The 21175-nt window shown below is 43.5% G+C and overlaps 1 protein-coding gene across 2 annotated transcripts in view; it reads right to left on the reverse strand.

The window, feature by feature from the left end:
- Window positions 1-21175, reverse strand: part of GFPT2 (glutamine-fructose-6-phosphate transaminase 2) — a 56130-nt gene that overhangs the window by 19865 nt on the left and 15090 nt on the right. Inside the window, exons 7-14 of one of the 2 annotated variants that reach the window (XM_033927113.1) lie at window positions 19040-19101; window positions 14690-14769; window positions 11611-11697; window positions 11194-11317; window positions 9753-9916; window positions 6385-6480; window positions 5421-5518; window positions 3223-3343 (exon numbers count right to left, since the gene is read on the reverse strand). In XM_033927113.1, the coding sequence (XP_033783004.1) occupies window positions 3223-3343; window positions 5421-5518; window positions 6385-6480; window positions 9753-9916; window positions 11194-11317; window positions 11611-11697; window positions 14690-14769; window positions 19040-19101 (832 nt within the window). The remainder of the gene's footprint in view (window positions 1-3222; window positions 3344-5420; window positions 5519-6384; window positions 6481-9752; window positions 9917-11193; window positions 11318-11610; window positions 11698-14689; window positions 14770-19039; window positions 19102-21175) is intronic. The other variant, XM_033927114.1, reaches the window with a different exon arrangement.

Consider the following 21175-nt stretch of genomic DNA (forward strand, 5'->3'; position numbering starts at 1 on the left):
CACATTTAGGAAATCATTAAAGACATTACATTACATTACATTACATTAGGGATTTCTATTCCGCCTGTGCCTTGCGGTTCTAGGCGGATTACAATAAAGATGATATCTGGGCATTTCCAGTAGAATTACATTACAGGAAAAGAGTAGATTACAAGTAACAGTGAAGAGTTACAATACATATCGTAGCAGATGTAACATTGCCACGGATTACAATAAAGAAGATATCTGGGTATTTCCAGTAGAATTACATTACAGGAGAAGAGTTAATTACAGTTTATATTGAAGAATTATAGTACATTCAATATCACAGGAGATGTTACATAGCAACTGAGTCAATTTACAACTGGTGGATAATAAAGAATTACCATATGTTCTAGATTACAAAAGATGTTTCCTATTTATTTGACAAATAAGAATATTAATTTTGACATATTTTAATGAGGTCTTCTATTTCTATTTTTATTGTCATAGCATGTTTTAATTTTTTAATAATTTTTAACATTGTACTTGAATGTTTTTAACAATTGTATTACTTTTATTATATAATTTTAGATTGTATGTAGATAGTGTGTTCTATGAAACTGTACCATGTCTCAGTATTCTCCTGTTGTGAACCGCCCAGAACTACTGGTTGGGCAGTATACAAGAAAATAAATTATTATTATTACAAATGTAAAGGAAGCACAAGCAGTGAAATTGGATATCCTACATAAACTTCTTACTTCCTTTCAGTGGTGTAGTAAGTGCGGTCTTCCTCGAGACGCCGACAGGCCTCCACCCCCCTTCCCACTCCTCCCCCTGCTGCACACACGCGCGCTCCTTCCCCGGACCTTTTTAACTTCAGCGTGAGCAGTGACAAACTTGCCCACATCGACTTTCTTTGATGTCACTTTCGGGTGCGGGGTGGGTGGGGGGGGGAGAGGGCAGGAGAGAGGCGCCGGTCACCCTCGCTACGCCACTGCTTCCCCATGCAGATTTACAAATATAACTGCAGAGAATCTGTTTGGCTGGTGGGGTTTGAGCATTCTTGCTAGAAAAGGTATGGTTTAGCTGAGGGGGGGTATAAGATCATATTGTATATTATTACTGTACCTCGCTTATAAGGTAAGGTAAGCGAAAAATTTCTGCATTGTTATATTGTTTTTGTAATGGGTCAGAAAGGTAGTAAGGTCCCCCCCCTCCTAAGAAGAATGAGACTTGTAAGGCTTTTGTTGCCCGTGTGTGTGACACTGGATATTATCTTATTAACCCCTGGGTAGATAATATGGCTGGTTGGACTGAAGGACTTCGTAGTTCGAGTCCGTTTCCCCGAGATGGGACAAATGATAAGTTCCATATGGATATGATAAAGGGTTTGTGTTTGGGGGATCATGAGAACTGAGAAGAAATGCTCGACTTCCCCAGTCCATCCTTGGGCTCCCCTCCCCCCCCCAAAAAAAAAAAAAAAAATCAAGTTCTGACTATGTTCCGATAAACACACTTTGTATGTAGGAAACAGTGGGAGTAATAACATAAAACACTTGTATACCGCAAATGCCATTAAGTTCTATGCGGTTCAAAGATTAGTAATACAAATGAATAAACATCCAATTTCTAACTTCTGAAGGATTCCCTGAAAAGATGCGTTTTTAAGGCACATCGAACTTGTTGATACGAAATTGGGAATGTGAATATATGAGTTAAATCCCTAGTCTATGAGGCTGCCTGAAAAGATAATAATCGTTCCTGAAATTTCTTGTATATACATCCCTTTACAGAAGGGAATGAAAACAATGAATGAGATTTTCTAGAATGTTCCGAGTTTGTAATAATTAAAGATTCCATAAGATACTCAGGAATTGAGCCTGTTGGTGACTAACTGCATATTGTATACTGACCAGCTCTCTTCAATGTGAACCGCGTAGAAGTCACACAACTATGGCGGTATAGCAGAATAAAGTTATTATTATTAAAACAAATACAGCCGAGCTTAAATTTAACCTGTGCCTCAACTGGAAGCCAGTGCAGTTGACGATAAAAATCAGTGATATGACAATACTGGAGGTTAGCTTTGGGCAGCATGTACATTTTCATCTCTATGGATGATCTATTTCTTTGTATCGGAGATATCCTTTCTGAGAAATGTATCTTAATTATACCTTTTGAAATTGGATGAAAGGCTTTCAAGAACAGAACCTTTCTGTATCAGATTTTGGAAATGAAATCCTCTTACCCTTCCTGTACAAAGCTTTTAGCACCGGCCACCACGGTAACGGCTCCATTGTTTATAGAATTCCTAGAAGCGTCTGAGCCTTCACCGCCGCGGCTGGCGTTAAAACGCTAGCATGGCTTTGTACAGGAAAGGGTTAAATAGCACACTGTGTACCTGTATTCCTCAACCCAGCCTTGTTTTTGGTATTTGCTTACGAACTACCAACTAGAGAATGACACGGGGACAAATTTTCCCCCGTCCCCGCGAGTTCTTTTCCTGTCCCTCCCCCATTCTTGCAAGCTCCGTCCCCGTCTGCACAAGCCTCAAACACTTTAAAATCCTAAGTAGCAACATTCTAGAGCTCAGATTGTGATGTCATAATGCCCAAGCTCCGTCCTCATCTGCACAAGCCTCAAACCCTTTAAAATCCTAAGTAGCAACATTCTAGAGCTCAGATTGTGATGTCATAATGCCTCATTCCACCAATGCCTAAGCTCCGTCCTCATCTGCACAAGCCTCAAACATTTTAAAATCCTAAGTAGCAACATTAGCTCAGATTGTGATGTCATAATGCGTCATACCACCAATGCCTAAGCTCCGTCCTCCTCTGCACAAGCCTCAGACACTTTAAAATCCTAAGTAGCAATGTTCTAGAGTTCAGATTGTGATGTCATAATGCGTCATACCACCAATGCCTAAGCTCCGTCCTCATCTGCACAAGCCTCAAATACTATAAAATCCTAAGTAGCAACATTCTAGAGCTCAGACTGTGATGTCATAATGCCTCATTCCACCAATGCCTAAGCTCCGTCCTCATCTGCACAAGCCTCAAACACTTTAAAATTATAAGTGTTCGAGGCTTGTACAGTAAAGGGAGAGTTTACAGGAATAGGACAGTGACAAAACTCATAGGGACGGGGAACAAATTTGTCACTGTGTCATTCTCTACTGCCAACCACACTGTTTACTTGATCCTTAAGTAAGTGGCACATTAAATAACCCTGATTATCAGCTATGTCAATATTGCTCACCTGACTGGCTTATGAAAAAGCAAACATCATCTCGGAAAACAGGAGTGTTTCTGTCCAGAAAATCACTAGCAAGCTCCACCATGACGGGCAATTCAGTCAGTTCCTCGAGCACTTGTCGAGTCTAGATTCCGTAAATGCAAGAGACGATGTCGGTTGAGAACACAGTTTAATACAGCTGGATTTTCATAACCCATATTCCTCTCCCTAATTCTTTAAACTTGTGCACACAATTTGATGCTTAGTGCACATACAGGTTATAGAATAGAGCCAGTTATGCTTGTCACTTAATTGTTACATTAGCTAATTGGCATTACCAGCTGATAATTGGCACAATTTTGCAGTTGCGCACATAATTGCCCACAGCTGGCATTCTAAAACCCGAGTGTGCAAAAGTCAAAGCACACAATTGCAACGGGGTGTGGGCCTGAGAAGGCCATTGGGAGGTTCTGTAACTGTGCACATAAGTGCGATCAGTTGTGCGCCTGACAGCAGTTAGGTAGGAACATTTGCACCGGCCGTTGAGCTTGCATCTAAAGTTAGGTGCATAATTGCAGGCTTAAGCTAGTATTCTACACTTCCCCCTCCCCATTCGCGGTTTCCGCACTCACAATTTCACAAAATTGTGATTTTTGGGAGAGGGGAGGGGGAAACCCCCCCCATATTTTTGCCATCCCGGCCTCACCTGGTGGTCTAGCAGACTTTCGGGGCAGGAGCAATCTTCCTACGCTCCTGCCCCGTGTAGATCGCCAACAGGAAATGGCTGTGGGGAGTTCCCGTCATAGTCTCGAGAGAGTACGGGAACTCACGGCAGCCATTTCCTATTGGCGATCTGCACGGGGCAGGAGCGTAGGAAGATCGCTCCTGCCCCGAAAGCCCGCTAGACCACCAGGTAAAGGCCGGGATGCCGGGAGGGAGGCGGGGTGGGTCAGAGCCGGACCAGAAGATATTTGCGGTATTTCCCTATTCGCAGTCCGGCTCTGCACCTATCCCTCGCGAATAACGAGGGAGATGTGTATAATGGCATTTATGATATAGAATTTGCACTTAGCACGCATCATTCCAGTGTCTAACATTAGGTGATCTGTTGAGAATTACCTTCCAAGGAGGATAACTTTCTAGGGTTTCCACTCCCTCCCCCGTATGTAATGCATGGTTTGCTCATGGAAACAGGCTCTTATAAAACAGTACAGTGTATCGCAAACTGTACCGCAACACATTCCAAGTGTGCCCTGAGATGCCGGTGAAAGCAAGAGTGTAGGTTGGATATTAGCGGTTATGAATGGATCCCCGACGAAACTTTGGTGAAACATGTCGGGTCCAACCGCTTAACTTATTGAAGGATAAAGAAACCATTACTAAGATAAGTAAAAAAATAATTAAAAAAAATTAAAGGGTGATACAAACTGCATATAATTGCACAAATGGTGAAAAAAATAGCCTAGACCAGTGACGAGTTACCACATGAATCTCCCCGGGAAATAACACTTAGAATGGGACAGAGGAGTGGTGGTTCTGAGGTCTTAAGGCAAAACACTGCATGTAATATTTTAAAGTATGAAGGTGGAAAAGATGAAAAATATATAAGCACCGTAGAAATTTGGATTTAAGGGTCTTGTGGGCTTCGCTAAGGTCATAATAGGAGCCATTGACGACTGGTTTGAACAGTGGTGAGGAGGAGAGGCACCGGTGCCGACTGCCTCCTTACAGGACGGGCCTGAGAGTTCACATTGGACGTTCGACGTGAACTCTCAGGCCTTGAGCATGCGCACATGCTCAAGGCCCAGCACCGGAGGCAGATCTTCGGGCACCGGCACAGCACAGCACAGGACATGCTGAGGCCGTGCGGAGGCTACATCAAAGTAAGAAGAGGGTTCGGGTGGGTAGGGGGGACTTCAGGTCGCGGTGGGGGGGTGCCCGATGGGGGGGGGGGTTCCGGTTCGTAGGGGGGGCCCTCGCAAATCAAGGCGCGCTCGGTTTACGAGGCACCAAGTTTGCAAATGTTTTTTGCTCGTCTTGCAAAACACTCACAAACCTGTGCACTCGTAAACCGAGGTACCACTGTATATAAAAGAAGTTCATCTATGCTTGAACAATGGGCAAAGAGTGGACATTCCTACATTATCCGGTTAGCATGCACTAAGCAAATAACCCACCTCATCAGCTGTTCTCAAACTATTAGTAAATGTAGGTAATCTTACCGCGACGGCAGCATGGTAACTGGTTCCGCAGCCAATCATGATCAGCCTTCGACTTCTTTTAATTTCCTTCAGGTGGTCCTTGAGTCCACCCAGCAAAACTGTAGCACCACAAGCAAGGAATGAATGGACAGCAATGCGAAAAGTTATTTCAAGGCAAGTAAAGTCACATTTAATTTATTTAAAACACATATTCCTCATATCCAAAATTCTATGCAGGTTAGAAAATCACTCAAACAATTTGTACACAAACATACCCTAGGAAAAAAAAAAATCTATAAACTAATGCAGGATAAAAATAATAAAACATTTCCTATCACAAGTTCTCAAAAGCCTTCAAACACTTGCAGAAAAGTGAAAAAGAGGGAGATCTGACAAACAGATCATTGTACGAGAAGTATACTGCTATACTCTTTAATTCATTGTACGTAAAGTTTCTCTTCATTGTATTGAGATGTACACTACTAAACTCCTTAATTCATTGTACGTAAAGCCTCTCTTTATTGTATTTACATTTTCTTTATTGTATTCACAATCTCTTTTACTGTAAACCGCCTAGAAGTCGCAAGATAGCTGGCGGTATATAAAAATAAAGTTATTATTATTATTATAAACAGTGTCAGGAAAGGCATTCCATAATTGTGGACCCGCCATGCCAAACACACGAGAACAATTGGTGACCTTAACTAGAGATTGTACTGAAGGAATGACCAGTAGTTGCTTGGAGTGAGACCTCAAGAGAACAAGGAGGCACATATGACACCAGTAAAAAAGCCACCATCTTTGGAAGAGTTTGATGCGGGGCTTTGTACACTAACACCAAGATCTTAAATTGAATTCTCATACCCACTGGAAGCCAGTGAAGCGCAGCGAGCAATGGGGAGACATCCACGTTACAAGGGATACCACCAGTTAATGCAAGGAATAAAACTCCATTCGTGATTAAAACTGTTATCAAAAATATTACCTGTGCTAGTCTCAAAATTCACTCGGCCCCTCATGGTATTAACCACAGATTCTGGCTGTTCAAAGATTTCTTTCTGCATGAATGCGCTGAAGTTGCCTGTTGGGTGAAAGAGTGAGTCAGTCTGAGGCTGTTCTGTCCTTCCATTCATAGGCAGGAGGAGAATGACATTTTTATGGTGAGCTCTCACCTTCTGGTGCATTTGAGCTGCATTTTATGATAGGCTGCAGGAGACAGACAATTCGCTATGTATGTGTGTTGGCCCAACAGGCACCCATAGAATGAAAAAACTTGGAGTACAAAAAAATAAACTTTCCTGAGATTGTAATTAACCCACTCTCCAACACAGGATTCATTCACTTAACAACTATCACAGCTCAACTAACCCCGCCCCCCCCTCCTTTTATGAAGCCGCAGTGGTAAAAGCTCCGACGCTCATAGAATTCCTACGAGTGTCGGAACTTTTACCACCACAGCTGGCGATAAATGAGGGGAGGGGAAGTTAAATTTTTTTTCTTTTATATATACATCCTAAATGGATGGCATGACTTGCCTTGGATTTCATGCATCCAAGAGGCAGAGGAAAGCAAATACTGCTAATTTTTGTAGTAACAGTTGATGAATTGCTATAAAATTTCTTTTTACATTTCTAGAAGTAATGACTTTGGTTTACCCAGTGCAACAATCTAACCAACTGAGCTATCTAGGCCAGTCCTGGAGTACCCCGAGCAAATTTAGCAAACCTACAATGAATTTGTATGAGAGAGGCTTGCATGCACTACCTCCTCCTCGTGCATATTCGTTGTGGATATCCTGAAAAGCAGACTGGTTAGAAGATAGTCCAGAACCAACTTGTGAAAAAAACGGATCTAGGCAACAATACAAGGAGGGGAAAGGCTCTTGTTTGCTGGGTGAGTGAATGTTCCATTGCAGCCACCAGATGGCAGCACCTTGAATAAAAATGTAAATACATAAGATACATAAGCAATGCCTCTGCCGGGTCAGACCTGAGGTCCATCGTGCCCAGCAGTCCGCTCACACGGCGGCCCAACACCTGCATAATAATCCTCTATCTATACCCCTCTATCCCCTTTTCCAACAGGAAATTGTCCAATCCTTTCTTAAACCCCAGTACCGTACTCTACCCTATTACATCCTCTGGAAGCGCATTCCAAGTCTCCACCACCCGCTGAGTAAAGAAAAACTTCCTAGCATTTGTTCTGAATCTATCCCCTTCCAATTTTTCCGAATGCCCTCTTGTTCTTTTATGTTTTGAAAATTTGAAGAATCTATCTCTCTCTACTTTCTCTATGCCCCTCATGATCTTGTAGGTCTCTATCATGTCTCCTCTGAGTCTCCGCTTTTCCAGGGAGAAGAGCTCCAGCTTCTCCAGTCTTTCTGTGTATGAAAGGTTTTCCATGCCCTTAATCATTCGTGTCGCTCTCCTCAGGACCCTCTCAAGTATTGCCATATCCTTCTTAAGGTGCGGTGACCAATACTGAACACAGTACTCCAGGTGCGGGCGCACCATTGCCCAATACAACGTCAGGATGACTTCTTTTGTTCTGGTCGTAATACCCTTTTTAATAATACCCAACATTCTGTTTGCCTTCTTCGCGGCTGCTGCGCATTGCGCCGTTGACTTCATTGTTGTATCCACCAGTACACCCAAATCTCTTTCAAGGTTACTTCCCTCTAATACTAATCCCCCCATTTGGTAGCTGAACATCGGGTTCTTTCTCCCTATATGCATGACCTTGCATTTCCCTACATTGAATTTTATCTGCCATTTATTCGCCCACTCCTCCAGTTTGCTTAGGACCCTTTTTAAAGGCTGATGCATTAAACTGTGTTATCCTTATAGTGCAGTATGGTTTACTTCAGGTTTACAGTAGATTTTTTTTTTTTTAATGCACTAATATAACTTATGATGCAGGAACGTTTTTAGTGCACAAAATATTTAAACACAGCATCCAACATTTAAAAAAACAAAACAAAACATTGATTAAAGCATTTGAAAATTGACTAGATTTTAAGTTGGTGTGGACAAAAAAAAATATATACCTGCTGTACCTTGCTTTGAATGACTATTGGAAAGGTGTGACTGAAATCCAAGAAACAGTACTAAGAACATACAAACAACTGCCATACAGTGCTCCCCCAGTCATTCGCGGCCAGCAATTTGCGGTCCTGGTCATTCGCGGTATTTTCCAACCGCGAATGACCGGGCAGGAGAGGGCAGCCAGAATGCCAGCGAGTGAAGGAAATCACTCGCGGTGTGCTCCGACCGCCTCTTCCTGCACTAAAGTCGGGTCTCGCCAATCAGGCGCTGCTTTGACATGCAGCGCCTGATTGGCGAGGCCCGACTTTAGTGCAGGAAGAGGCGGTCGGAGCATACCGCGAGTGATTTCCTTCACTCGACGGCGTTCCAGGTGCTCTCTCTGGCTGCCCTTTCCTGTCACCCCCACTAAAAACTGTATTCACGGTTTTTCAACATTCGTGGAGGTTCCTGGAACAGAACCCCCGCGAATATCGGGGGAGTACTGTATTGAGTCGCAGTAAGGGTCTCTAGCCCAGTATCCTGTTTCCAATAGTGGTCAGTCCGGATTACAAGTACCTGGCAGAGTTCCAAAAGGTAGCAAAATTACACGCTACTTAACCTCAGGATGCGGCATAGCAAGGAAAAGAGACACACAGGGCAGTGGTGCCCGGAATAACCATGCCATGCTCCACCCTGCACTCCTCCCCACTGTGGCCACCCCACCTCCAGAGAACCTCTTCAGATGATAGCCCCGGCAGTGGGCGGCATCTCTAACCTGCTGCTTGCGTCAGTCTCACTCTCCCTCTGACATCACTTCCTGGTGCCGTGACTAAGAAGTCATGTCAGAGGGAGGGCTAAGGCCAGCATGAGCTGCTTGCTGCCGACGATCATTTGAAGAAGTAGGCAGGTGGGCGGAGAGGAAGAAGTATCGGCAAACACGCCACGATGGCGCCTGGAGCAGTCCCCCCCCCACCCCCCCGCTATGCCACTGACCTCGGGGCTTTCCTCAGAGCTACCTTAATAAAAGTTTAAGGACTTTTCCTCCAAGAATTTGTCCAAATCTTTTCAACCCATCTACATTAACTACTCTGCTTCTTTTAGGAATTTCACTGGGCTCACACAGAATGCCAGTTTTCAGGTGTTATATTATTAACTATAATCAGCAGAGGCAAGAATTCTGTTGTAAGCAGTGGAGTTGATATTTCTTGCTCTGCTGTTGCCCCTCAGCAATGACTTCTGTATGGGTTTGGTTTAACTTTCTTATCTCGCCACCTTTCACACAGCGATATATATCAGGGGTAGAATGTCCCACCAGAGAGATTGCATTTACCTTTCATGATTTGCTGCAGCTCCATCTGCAAGGTCTGGATGACACGAGAAGAGTTATCACCCACTGAACGTTTAATCTGGTGGATAGAAAGTTTCCCATCAGCCACTGCAGCTATGTCATCGTCTTCCAGAAAAATGACCTTGTTGGTGTGCTCAATAATAGCGCTATACCGAGAAAAATAAAATGTTAAGAAATGCAAACTTCAAATGGCTGCTTTTCATCTGCCACAGTATTTTAAACACAGTGCCTTTTGGGCATTTTTAAATGGCATTCCTTCCATTGTTCCAGAACAACAGGTCCTGACCTGAACTTAAAAGGGGGTAGAACTGAATGGCACCAATATATTTTATCACAGAAAGGGAATGATAAATTATGTGCATACATTGCAGTTCCGCCCCCCAGCTCTGCCCAAACTACACCTCCAGAAACATCTCAGGTAGAAGCCAACCGAGACCAGCAGTTTTGGTTCCGGCCAAAACCAAATCCGCAGGAGAAATCTAGGGCTTGGTTTCAGGCAAAACCATATCCGTAACCAAACCTGGTCTGGCCCCACCCCTTTACTACCACAAGTCAGCTTCCCCCACCCCTCTTAATGGAAAATAACCCACCCCTCTAAGCCACCCATCACTCCGCTCTCCCCCCCCACTCCCAGACTGCCCACCACTGCCATCCTCTTCCATCCCCAAATGCCCTTCCAAAACTTACCTTTAACATGCTGCTCCTGATTGGTGTAGCCCGACTTTACTACAATAAGAGGCAGTCGGAGCAGACCGTGAATGATTGAGTCCGCGAACCGTGAATTTGCGGGGGGAACACTGTATTATGTCTCCCTTTTAGTATGTATTATCTCTCTCTTATTTGAATGTCAGCGCTGTTAATTCGTATATTTTTTTAACTGTTTCATGGTAGTCCTAGTAATTTACTGATTTTAATTCTACCTCGTTCACTGTATTTATGTTTATATTTGGTCTTTCTACTACTGTTATGCTGTTAACAAAATTGTAAGTTTTATGTTGAATTATATTTGCTATACACCGCCTTGGGTGAATCTCTTCATAAAGGCGGTTAATAAATCCGAATAAATGATTTATTGTTTAAACCAGGGGTAGGCAATTCTGGTCCTCAAGAGCGGGTCAGGTTTTCAGGATATCCACAATAAATATGCATGAGATAGATTTGCATCTCAAGGAGGCAGTGCGTGCAAATCTATCTCATTCATATTCATTGTGGATATCCTGAAAACCTGACCTGGCTCTGGCTCTCGAGGACAGGAATTGCCTACCCCTGGTCTAACCTAGTAAGGCTATTCTTATGTTCTCATTAACAAGACCGCTCAGGGAGCAAAGAAATAAAGAGGGAGAAAGAATCCCAGATTTAAAAGACTTACTTAGCTGAATGCAGATAGAGAGTGGGGAAAAAATGGGATTCATGCTATTATTACCTGGCATCAGAAGCAAAGAAAAATTCAACTGCTTTCTCTACTCCCACAGGATAAAGGCAGGTGGAACTGTCTCTTCTGTTTGATCTGGGCTTGCACTTACTCTTAATGATCTCAATGTTGTTGCCTAGTTGAAAAAAAAAAAATACAAATCTTAATTAAATCAGGTTGTGAAATCAAAAAGAAAATAAATATCCTTCTCTCTAATATAAGCAAGGATAGGAGCTAACCTGAAATTACGGAAGTTGTTGCAAAAGAAATCCCAAAGCATTCCATGAAATACCCAGCCTAAGAGCAACCCCTCACCGTAAGCTGCAAGAGAGTCAAAAGCCAGGGAAAGAAAGGCCTGAATAGATTTGCTCCAAGCTCAAGGCAGTACAGCAGAGTGTAGATGTTAGACATGAAAGGACAATACGCTACCTAAGAACAGATCATCCATTTCCTGATTATCATTGGACTGTAGGGAAATGTCACACTGTGTATCGATATTGTACGAGTCCTTGGACACTAGACAAAATAGATTAATAAAATCAAATATGTAGCCCCTGTCACTTAACTTGGCATGTTAATGCAGGGCAGGGCAAGGATGGGCCGTTTGCAAGGAAGTAGGACGTATCAACGACATCGCTAGGTTCTACCATGTTACATATCATACTGACACTTGTATACTGTGTCTACCATGCTATGGTTGCCATGTTGTTTGCCAATACGACCGAGTTATAATTCATCAGATTGATGGACAATCATAAAAGGGATACATTTTAATTCACTGCACTTGGACAAAGAGGGTGTGGGTGAGGATCCGATTTGAAGACGCCATCTATTCGAAGGACTTCCGGCAGCCAGATAAGTGCTGTTTGGTGTTATTTTTTTTTTAAATCCTACACCTTTAGAATTGATAAGCAGATAAGAAAAGGACGCCGATTCATTTCAGTACTCTCACTATCATTTCAAAAAAGGTGTGGAACAGGAATGTGCGATGGTTCATTGTAAATCTGGGTCTCATGTCTATAAGATATGACCAAGCTGGAGGTTGCACATTACACGCATCCCTCTCGAGACTACGACGGGAACTCCCCACAGCCATTTCCTATTGGCGATCTGCACGGGGCAGGAGGGTAGGAAGATCGCTCCTGCCCCGAAAGCCCGCTAGACCACCAGGTAAGGCCGGGATGCCGGGGGGGGGGGGAGGTAAAAATATTGGTTTGGGTTTTTTTTCCCTCCCCCCCAAAAAAAAATCACAATTATGTGAAATCGCGAGTGCGGAAACCGCGAATGGGGAACGGGAAGTGTAGTAAAAGCATACAGATAAAAAGAAGAAAATAAGTAAGAGCACAAGGTGGTTTTTTTTTAATGATAGCTCACAAAGGGGTGTCCGGACAAGATATATCTAACGGCCGGCACCCGTGAGCACTTGAAGTCTTTTCTCCTTGGGCTACTAATTTAAATGATAAGCTCAGCAAGTTAGCACAATCACTCAGATTTCCATTCTTTGATGTGTTTATATTTAAGATCAAGTATTTTTATTAAGTTTCTAAAACAAATAAACCAAGGGGTCCTTTTACAAAGGTGCACTAGCGTTTTTAGCGCACGCTCAAGAGGAGGCGGTAGCGGCTAGCACGTGCTATTCTGCGCGTTAAGGCCCAAACGCACCTTCGTAGAAGGAGCCCATAGTGTATACAACATAAAACAAATCATCTGTGCAAATCATGCATATTAAATGTATAAAATATATATAACTGATATACAAGACTAACACACGCACTACCGGTAAATGTTATGTCTGCCTGCATTGGAAATGTATTGCATATTTTTATTTTAATCAGGTACTTTTTAGCTAGATTGTGAGCCTTCGGGACAGATAGGGTCGTTTTTCTCAAGCGCCTAATTTCATTTTGGTTTGATACTTTGTAAACCGCTTAGGTCAGTAAAATGCAGGAGCGGTAGATCAAATCTTAAATAAACATAAACATATAAGAGAACTTCCAACGAGCATCACTTAATAATTAGGGTACGAAAAGATGATCAGTATGATCTAAAAAACAGTGTTTTTCAACCTTTTTACACCTATGGACCGGCAGAAATAAAATAATTATTCTGTGGACCAGCATCGGTCTGTGGACCGGCGGTTGAAGAACACTGTTTTGGGCCTGATGCACGTGCTGGCCCTGTGGACCGACAGGAAATTTCTGTGTACCGGCACTGGTCCATGGACCGGTGGTTGAAGAACACTGATCTAAAATACTGATTGTTAGTGATCCAAATTATAATAAGATTGGACTGGACTCCAGATTTTATGGAATGATCTAGTGGAATGATGTTTTTCTGCTATGACACCGTTTATAGTGACTTTTTTTTTATTACATAGACTAGAAGGATTATTTATACCCATTTCTGAGTGTCATTTATAGAAGGCACGGGGCAAGAGCGTAGGAAGATCGCTCCTGCCCCGAAAGCCCTCTAGACCACCAGGTAAGGCCGGGAAGGCGGCAGGGAGGTGGGGGTGGGTCAGAGCCAGATAATCGCGTTTTTTCGGCATTCGCGGTCCGGCTCTGCCTGTATCCCCCGCGAATGATGAGGGAGAAGTGTATATCCATATTTTTATTCTTGTCATAGGGTATTGCCTTTTCTCATATTTGTCACGTAAATGCCTTTTTTTTCTAAAATATTTGATTTGGCTTTGCTGCTAAGATGTGATTTAAGGTTGTAAGATTATACCTTAATGTTGCTCTGTTCTAAGGTTTCTGTACATGTTAAGAGGGCATGATTTTTAGCGCTAGCTCATGCCTCTACATAACAGTTTTTCTTTGGTCACAAATACCAATACACTTCCCCCTCCGTATTTGCGGAGGTTAGAGGCAGAGCCGGCCCGCGAATATTAAAAAAACCATGAATAATATTCGGGCCGGTTCTGCCCATAACCCCCGCTTCCCCCGGCTATTTTAAGCCCTGAAAGCCCCCGTTAAGCCTTACCTGATGGTCTAGCGGGGTTTTTGCCCTGATCTTCCCACGCCCCTGCCCCGTGCAGATCGCTCACAAGAAATGGCCGCCTTGAGCTCCCATAGTCTCTCGAGCCATTTCCTGTGAGCGATCTGCACGGGGCAGGAGCGTGGGAAGATTGCTCCTGCCCCAATATCCCGCCAGACCACCAGGTAAGGCTTAAGGGGGGGAGGGGGCTTACAGGGCTTAAAATAGACTGAAAAATGAAAATCCCTTTTTTGATTTAAAACCACGAATAAGCGAATCTGTAGATACGGAATTTGCTAATATGGAGGGGAAAGTGAATATACATTTATATACTGTATTTGTTATCTGATCTCTTATTTCTTATGAAAACTTCAATAAAAAAGTTTTTAAAATGAAAATGAATAATCACTGAGATTGTTCCGTCTCGTTTGCTTGTTAGAACTGCGAGGCTTTGCAGTATACAAATATGATTTTATGTTATGTAAAGGCAGTATATTTAGTGACAGACGTAATTTTGAAAAGAATAACTTACAGGACTTATACAAGACAGGAACCTGTTCAGTCGAAAGCTTGTATTTGCTGCGGACACCAATCAACAGAGGGCTTCCTCTTCTGTTAACAGTACAATGGAGAGGTTAGACAGAAATTCTTTCAGGTACAGCGGCAGACAGCTCTTTTGGACAGGTGGAGAGAGGAGCCAAATAGGTCAAGAGAAAGGTAGAGGAGAAAAGGCCCAGAGGAAAAGGGGGGGGGGGGAAAAAAGACAGAAATCAATACCGTTCCGTAGGAAAATGAACCACAATTAACGAGGCGAATATGGGGGAAGGAGGCAAGGACAGGGGAGAAGCGCATTGTACACTTGAAACTGAATTACAATTGTTTTCATCCGTTCCAGAATCTGGCAGTCATATTACCCTGTGCTTAACACAATCAACATTGTCACAGGTACTTATATGTAATATGTAAACCGCTTTGACTGTAACCATGGAAAGGTGGTATATCAAGTCCCATTTTCTCTTCCCTTCCCCATTATAGTTTCATTTAGGACAATATATCTCTGTACGTGGCAAAACTTACAATCAAATGCTGATAATTTAATCAGTCTGGCCAAATTATTTAATAAAATAATTATTATTATTTAATAAAATAATTTTTATAAAATTTAATAAAATTTAATTTAATAAAATAAAATTATAATAAAATAAAATAATAATATAAAAATAATAAATAAAATTAAATTAAATAATAAAATTAAATTAAAATAAAATTATAAAATTTAATAAAATAATCAGTCTGGCCAAATAGTCTTTTGCTACGGAAATTAAACTTTTATGTTAATTTGACTTCTGATAAGAAATTTGCATCCAATGCTGAGTTTTGTCCTTTATAGCGACAGCCTTTAAGATGAAATGGTTTTCGATATGGTGGAGGTTTGTGTGGAGTCATGGTTGTTTGTGTTATCTGCCTTACTGTAAGCCCATGATTTTAGTGGGGACAGAACGGAAGCACAAGTGGGATTGAAGTTTTACACAATTAATTCAGCCTGATGCACTGTGCAGCAGGAAAAATGTTCTTTGCAAGCTGAGGTTTGTCCCTGCGGTACTGTAACGGAATGTGGGTTTAAAAGTGCATTCATCTCCCCCTCCCCCCACCCCCAAATTATAAAACCAAAACTGGGCCATGAACTCTGGCTTAGCAGCAAGACCTGCTTTTGATTCCCGAGTCAATGCACTGCTAGAGCTGGTGAGGGCTTGGGATGCTTCACAGAAAGAAACATAACTATTCACGTCCTCTAGAACTAGTGACACTTCCTGGCTGGATCTAGAACCCAAGAATCCAGAATCATGCACTGGCTCGAACAATGTTGGTTCTATATTTTGATTTCTCTTATAAATAAATTGTATTCTTATTTTCTTTTCATTTTCATTGCCGAGCTCTATAATCATGGAGAGAACGTGGTATATAAACTTAAGGTTTACCGTATTTTCACGCATATAACGCGCGCATTATACACGATTTTAACAAACTGTGCATAATCTTGCGCGTTATATGCGTGAGCGCGTTTTACAACTTTTTTTTACATAGTTCCCCCCCCCCCCCGACGTCCGATTCACCCCGCAGGACCGCTCGCACCCCCCCTCCGACGTCCGATTCACTCCCCCCCCCCCGCAGGACCGCTCACACCCCCACCCCGAAGGACCGCTCGCACCCCCACAGCCTCCCCCCCCATCATGGAGAAGCTCCTACCGTTCTCCTGCTGCTTCCTCTGCCGGCGGTCCCAGGCCTTCTGTGAGCCCTGCTCTGAAATGCTTCCTCTTCCAGTGGTCCCGGCCCTTCTGTGAGCCCTGTGACTGCGCTGCTTCCTCTTCCGGCAGTCCCGCCCTTTCTCTGACGTCAGAGAAAGGGCGGGACCGCCGGAAGAGGAAGCAGCGCAGACGCAGGGCTCACAGAAGGGCCGGGACCGCCGGCAGAGGAAGCATTTCAGAGCAGGGCTCACAGAAGGCCCGGGACCGCTGGCAGAGGAAGCAGCAGGAGAATGGTAGGAGCTTCTCCATGATGGGAGGGGTTGGGAGGCTGTGGGGGTGCGAGCGATCCTTCGGGGTGGGGGTGCGAGCGGTCCTGCGGGGTGAATCGGACATCGGTGGGGGGGCATCAGGCTTTCAGGGTGGGGACAGGACTTTAAGGGGGAGAGGAGAGTCGGGGCGGGTGAAAGGAGAGTCGGGGTGGCCAGAGGAGAGTCGGGGCGGGCGAAAGGAGAGTCGGGACGGCATGCGCAGTATACGGGTGTGCGCGGTATATAAAAATTTATTTATATAAATTACAGTTTCCCACGCACTATACCCATGTGCGCGTTTTATACAGGTGCGCGGTATATGAGTGAAAATACGGTAGTTTAGTTAGTTTAGTTTATATAAACTGCTGTGTTGGGGAAGAGTGTGGCGCAGTGATTAAAGCTACAGCCTCAGCACCCTGAGGTTATGGGTTCAAACCCAAGCTGTTCTTTGTGACCCTGAGCAAGTCACTTAATCCCCCCATTGCGCCAGGTACACTAGATAGATTGTGAGCCCACCAGGACAGACAGGGAAAAATGCTTGAGTGCCTGAATAAATTCATGTAAACCATTCTAAGCTCCCCTGGGAGAACGGTATAGAAAAAAAAAAAATAGTGGTATATCTATATTCTCACAATTGCAGAGTTGAATGACTGAACTGGAATAGAATCCCCTAGTAATCAAGCATGAAGGTTGACAGTCAGTGGTACAGCAAGGAACATTTACACCCAATGTGTACCATGCACCCCCACCCCCTGTACCTTTTGAAATCTTCACTGGCCATGTGCAGCGTATCTTGTACCTGCTGCTTGGGCCAGCCTCATCCCTCTCTCTGACATCACTTCCTAGTCTTTGTCAACAGGAAGTGATGTCAGAGGGAGGGATGAGGCTGGTGTGAGCAATGGGTCAAAGGTGCTGCTCATGACCAGGAAACATTTGACGAGGTACAGGAGGAAGGACCCATGGCCCCGCCCCCCAGTTTTACCCAGCCTCACCCAAATCACACCCCATTCCACCCCCCTCAACCTGTTCTCATGCTTGGAGTCGAGTCAGGAGGGCATCTGCACATGCGTGGGTGTGAAGCGATGATGTCGCTTGCATGCGTGTAACGCGTGTTGCATCTGCGCATGCACCAATGCCCTCCCGGTGCAGCTCCCGGACTTCTGGTAACCCTGGTTCATAGACAATGGCACGAAAGACAAAAGCGCGCGCCGACAATTGAGCGCAGCGCGCGCCGCCGCTCTGCTCTAAATTACAGTTTTTAGGGGCTCCGACGGGGGGTTTTGTTGGGGAACCCCCCCAGTTTACTTAATAGACATCGCGCCGGCGTTATGGGGGGTTATAACCCTCCACATTTTACTGTAAACTGAACTTTTTCCCTAAAAACAGGGAAAAAGTGAAGTTTTCAGTAAAATGTGGGGGGTTACACCCCCCAACACCCCCCACAACGCGGCGCGATGTCTATTAAGTAAAGTGGGGGGGTTCCCCCACACACACCCCCGTCGGACCACTAAAAACAGTAATTTAGAGTGGCGTGGCGGCGCGCGCTGCGCTCAATTGTCTGGGCGCGCCTTTATCCCGGCGCGCTTTTGACCTGACACCGGTAACCCTACCCCACCAAGGAGGTGCTTATTATGCTGACAATACTGTAGCCCAGTGGCAGCCAGTTACAATTGAATTGGAAGACAAAAGGGGGGTGTGTGGGGGGAATTGCCAAGCCAAAAGAAAAAAAAAAATGAAAAAAATAAATGTTATAAACTTAACTACTATACACCCTATATTGCCCTTGCTTACGATCGCAAGGCGTTTTCCTTCCCCGAGTCAGGATGCCTCCTACGATCAAAACAGCAGCCGTTCCAGGGCTACCCTGCTGGCTGTGAGCTACAACTCACTATTTGTACACAACCTACTGGCCAAATATTTATTTATTTTAATTTCAGTTATTTATATGCCACTAGTGCCCTAAGTGCTCAAGCATTTTCCCCTATCTGTCCTGGTGGGCTCACGCTCTGTCTCGTGCACCTGAGGCAATGGGCGATTGAGTGGCTTGCCCAGATTCACAGGGAGTGGTGTGGGATTTGAACCCACCACCTCAGGATGCTGAGGTTGCAGCGCTAACCACCGCATCACACACTCCTCCATCCTCCCCCCTATATTGCATAAACCACCGAGTGACGTGTCCATTACCTCTAAATGTCTATATTCTATTTCTTTTTAAAAAAAATCTGAACTGTTTCCCTACAATCATTTACTACTTTTAGCTACTCCTCAAATCAAGGGATTTAACAGAAGAATAAAAAAATATTTGTTTTAAAATGACTGTCTACTAACCTTGCAGCAACAGCTTCGCCCGGGTAGTGGGTACTTTTGAAAACTAATGCAAAAGCGCCTTCCTGGAAAGAAGAGAACGAAGACAGTGAACCGAATGAAGCACACACTGAACGGTATCAAGCCTGGCTTCCTGAACAGCCCCCTCTGAGTCTAGCCTGCTCCAGCTATCCAGAGACTTTCCTGGACCTCACCCAAGCCGGCCTCATGCTGGGGGTCTCAGCAGTATTAGAGTCCAGCAGTCCAAAACTAAAAAGGCAATACACACGTGAAAAGGCTGTAAAGACATGTAAAGTAGCAGGAAAAGAATCCCTTTTTTTTTACTCCATCAAAATTTATAAAAACTAGGGGACACTCAATGAAGTTACAGGGAAACCGTTTTAAAACCAATGGAAGGAAATTTTTTTTCACTCAAAGAATAGTTAAGCTGTGCGACTTGTTGCCAGAGGATGTGGTAACAGTGTTTAGTATAGCTGGGTTTAAAACAGGATTGGATAAATTACTGGAGGAAAAGTCCATAGTCTGTTATTGAGACAGACATCTGGGAAGCCACATGGAATGTTTGGGGTTCTAGAATCTTCTTACTCTGGGATTCTGTGTGGAATGTTGCTACCAGTTGGGTTTCTGCAAGGTACTTGTGACCTGGATTGGCCACTGTGGAAACAGGATTCTGGGCTGGATAGGCCATTGCACTAACCCAGTATGACTGTTAGCCAAGTATAGGATAATCGAGCCATTGTGACATCACTGATGAGGTTGGCTCTTAGGCATTGGTGGAATGAGGCATTATGACGTCACAATCTCATCTCTAGAATGTTCCTACTCATTTGGGTTCCAGAATCTTGCTACTCTTTGAGATGCTAGAATGTTCCTACTCTTTGGGTTTCTGCCAGGTACTTGGGACCTGGGTTGGCCACTGTTGGAACCAGGATACTGGAGTAGATGGATCATTGGTCTGACCCAGTATGGCTATTCTTATGTTCTTAACTTGCAGAGGAGTAGAGGAGAGAATCTTTTGAAAACTTGCTGCAATGATCTGTCCCCTTGAAGCATGTGCTAAAAATGCCTTTATTAACAGTATTCTATTAACAGCAGAACCTCGTGCAACTAAATAGCAGTCAGATAGGATACAAAACACGAGAAGAAGCGTTTTAGAATGAAATCTCCAATAAGTTCCTACAATGACACCCAGTAGCGCAAATTGACATCTGCTCTGAGGATATAAATGTTTGCAAGTTTGTAAGGTTTACAAGATTGCAAGGTTTGCAAGTTTGCAAGGTTTACAAGATTGCAAGGTTTGCAAGTTTGCAAGGTTTGCAAGGTTTACAAGGTTTGCAAGTTTGCAAGTTTGCAAGGTTTACAAGATTGCAAGGTTTACAAGATTGCAAGGTTTGCAAGGTTTACAAGATTGCAAGGTTTGCAAGGTTTACAAGATTGCAAGGTTTACAAGGTTTACAAGTTTGCAAGGTTTACAAGTTTGCAAGGTTTACAAGTTTGCAAGGTTTACAAGATTGCAAGGTTTGCAAGGTTTACAAGTTTGTAAGGTTTACAAGATTGCAAGGTTTACAAGTTTGCAAGGTTTACAAGTTTGCAAGGTTTGCAAGGTTTACAAGATTGCAAGGTTTGCAAGTTTGCAAGGTTTGCGTGTATTTGCATATTTTATAAAATGCAGGTGTATGCTACAACTCTACCCTAGCTCCACCTAAAGTGTGCCACTGCAAATGCCTTTGTGTGCTGCATGAAAAAAAAGCACACAGAATATGGTTGGTTTGTGCATTTATAAAACTGTAGGCATAAAACAGTTATAAAATAAAAAAAAATTACAAAAATATACAGACCACCTTCTCACAGCTCAGCCATTCAAAGCAATTTGCAATCTCATAAAATATAATAAAAACAATACAGTGCCAAAGCATAAGCATTTTAAGATAAAGACCATGTCTGCCTCCTGGACCCTCCACCCCCACAAACAATCAAATCGGAATAAAAAATAGCTGTTTCTCATAATGTGGAGATGGATTAAGTCTTTATTACTATAATTAATTTGTATGTAAATTGGAAAATTCTAATTTAAAAAATTAGCTATTTCAAAATAATAATAATAATAATAAAATCAGAATGTAACTCCAAGGGGAATCT

This window comes from Geotrypetes seraphini, chromosome 18 (genome assembly GCF_902459505.1).
Source record: "Geotrypetes seraphini chromosome 18, aGeoSer1.1, whole genome shotgun sequence".
NCBI classification, from domain to species: Eukaryota; Metazoa; Chordata; class Amphibia; order Gymnophiona; family Dermophiidae; genus Geotrypetes; species Geotrypetes seraphini.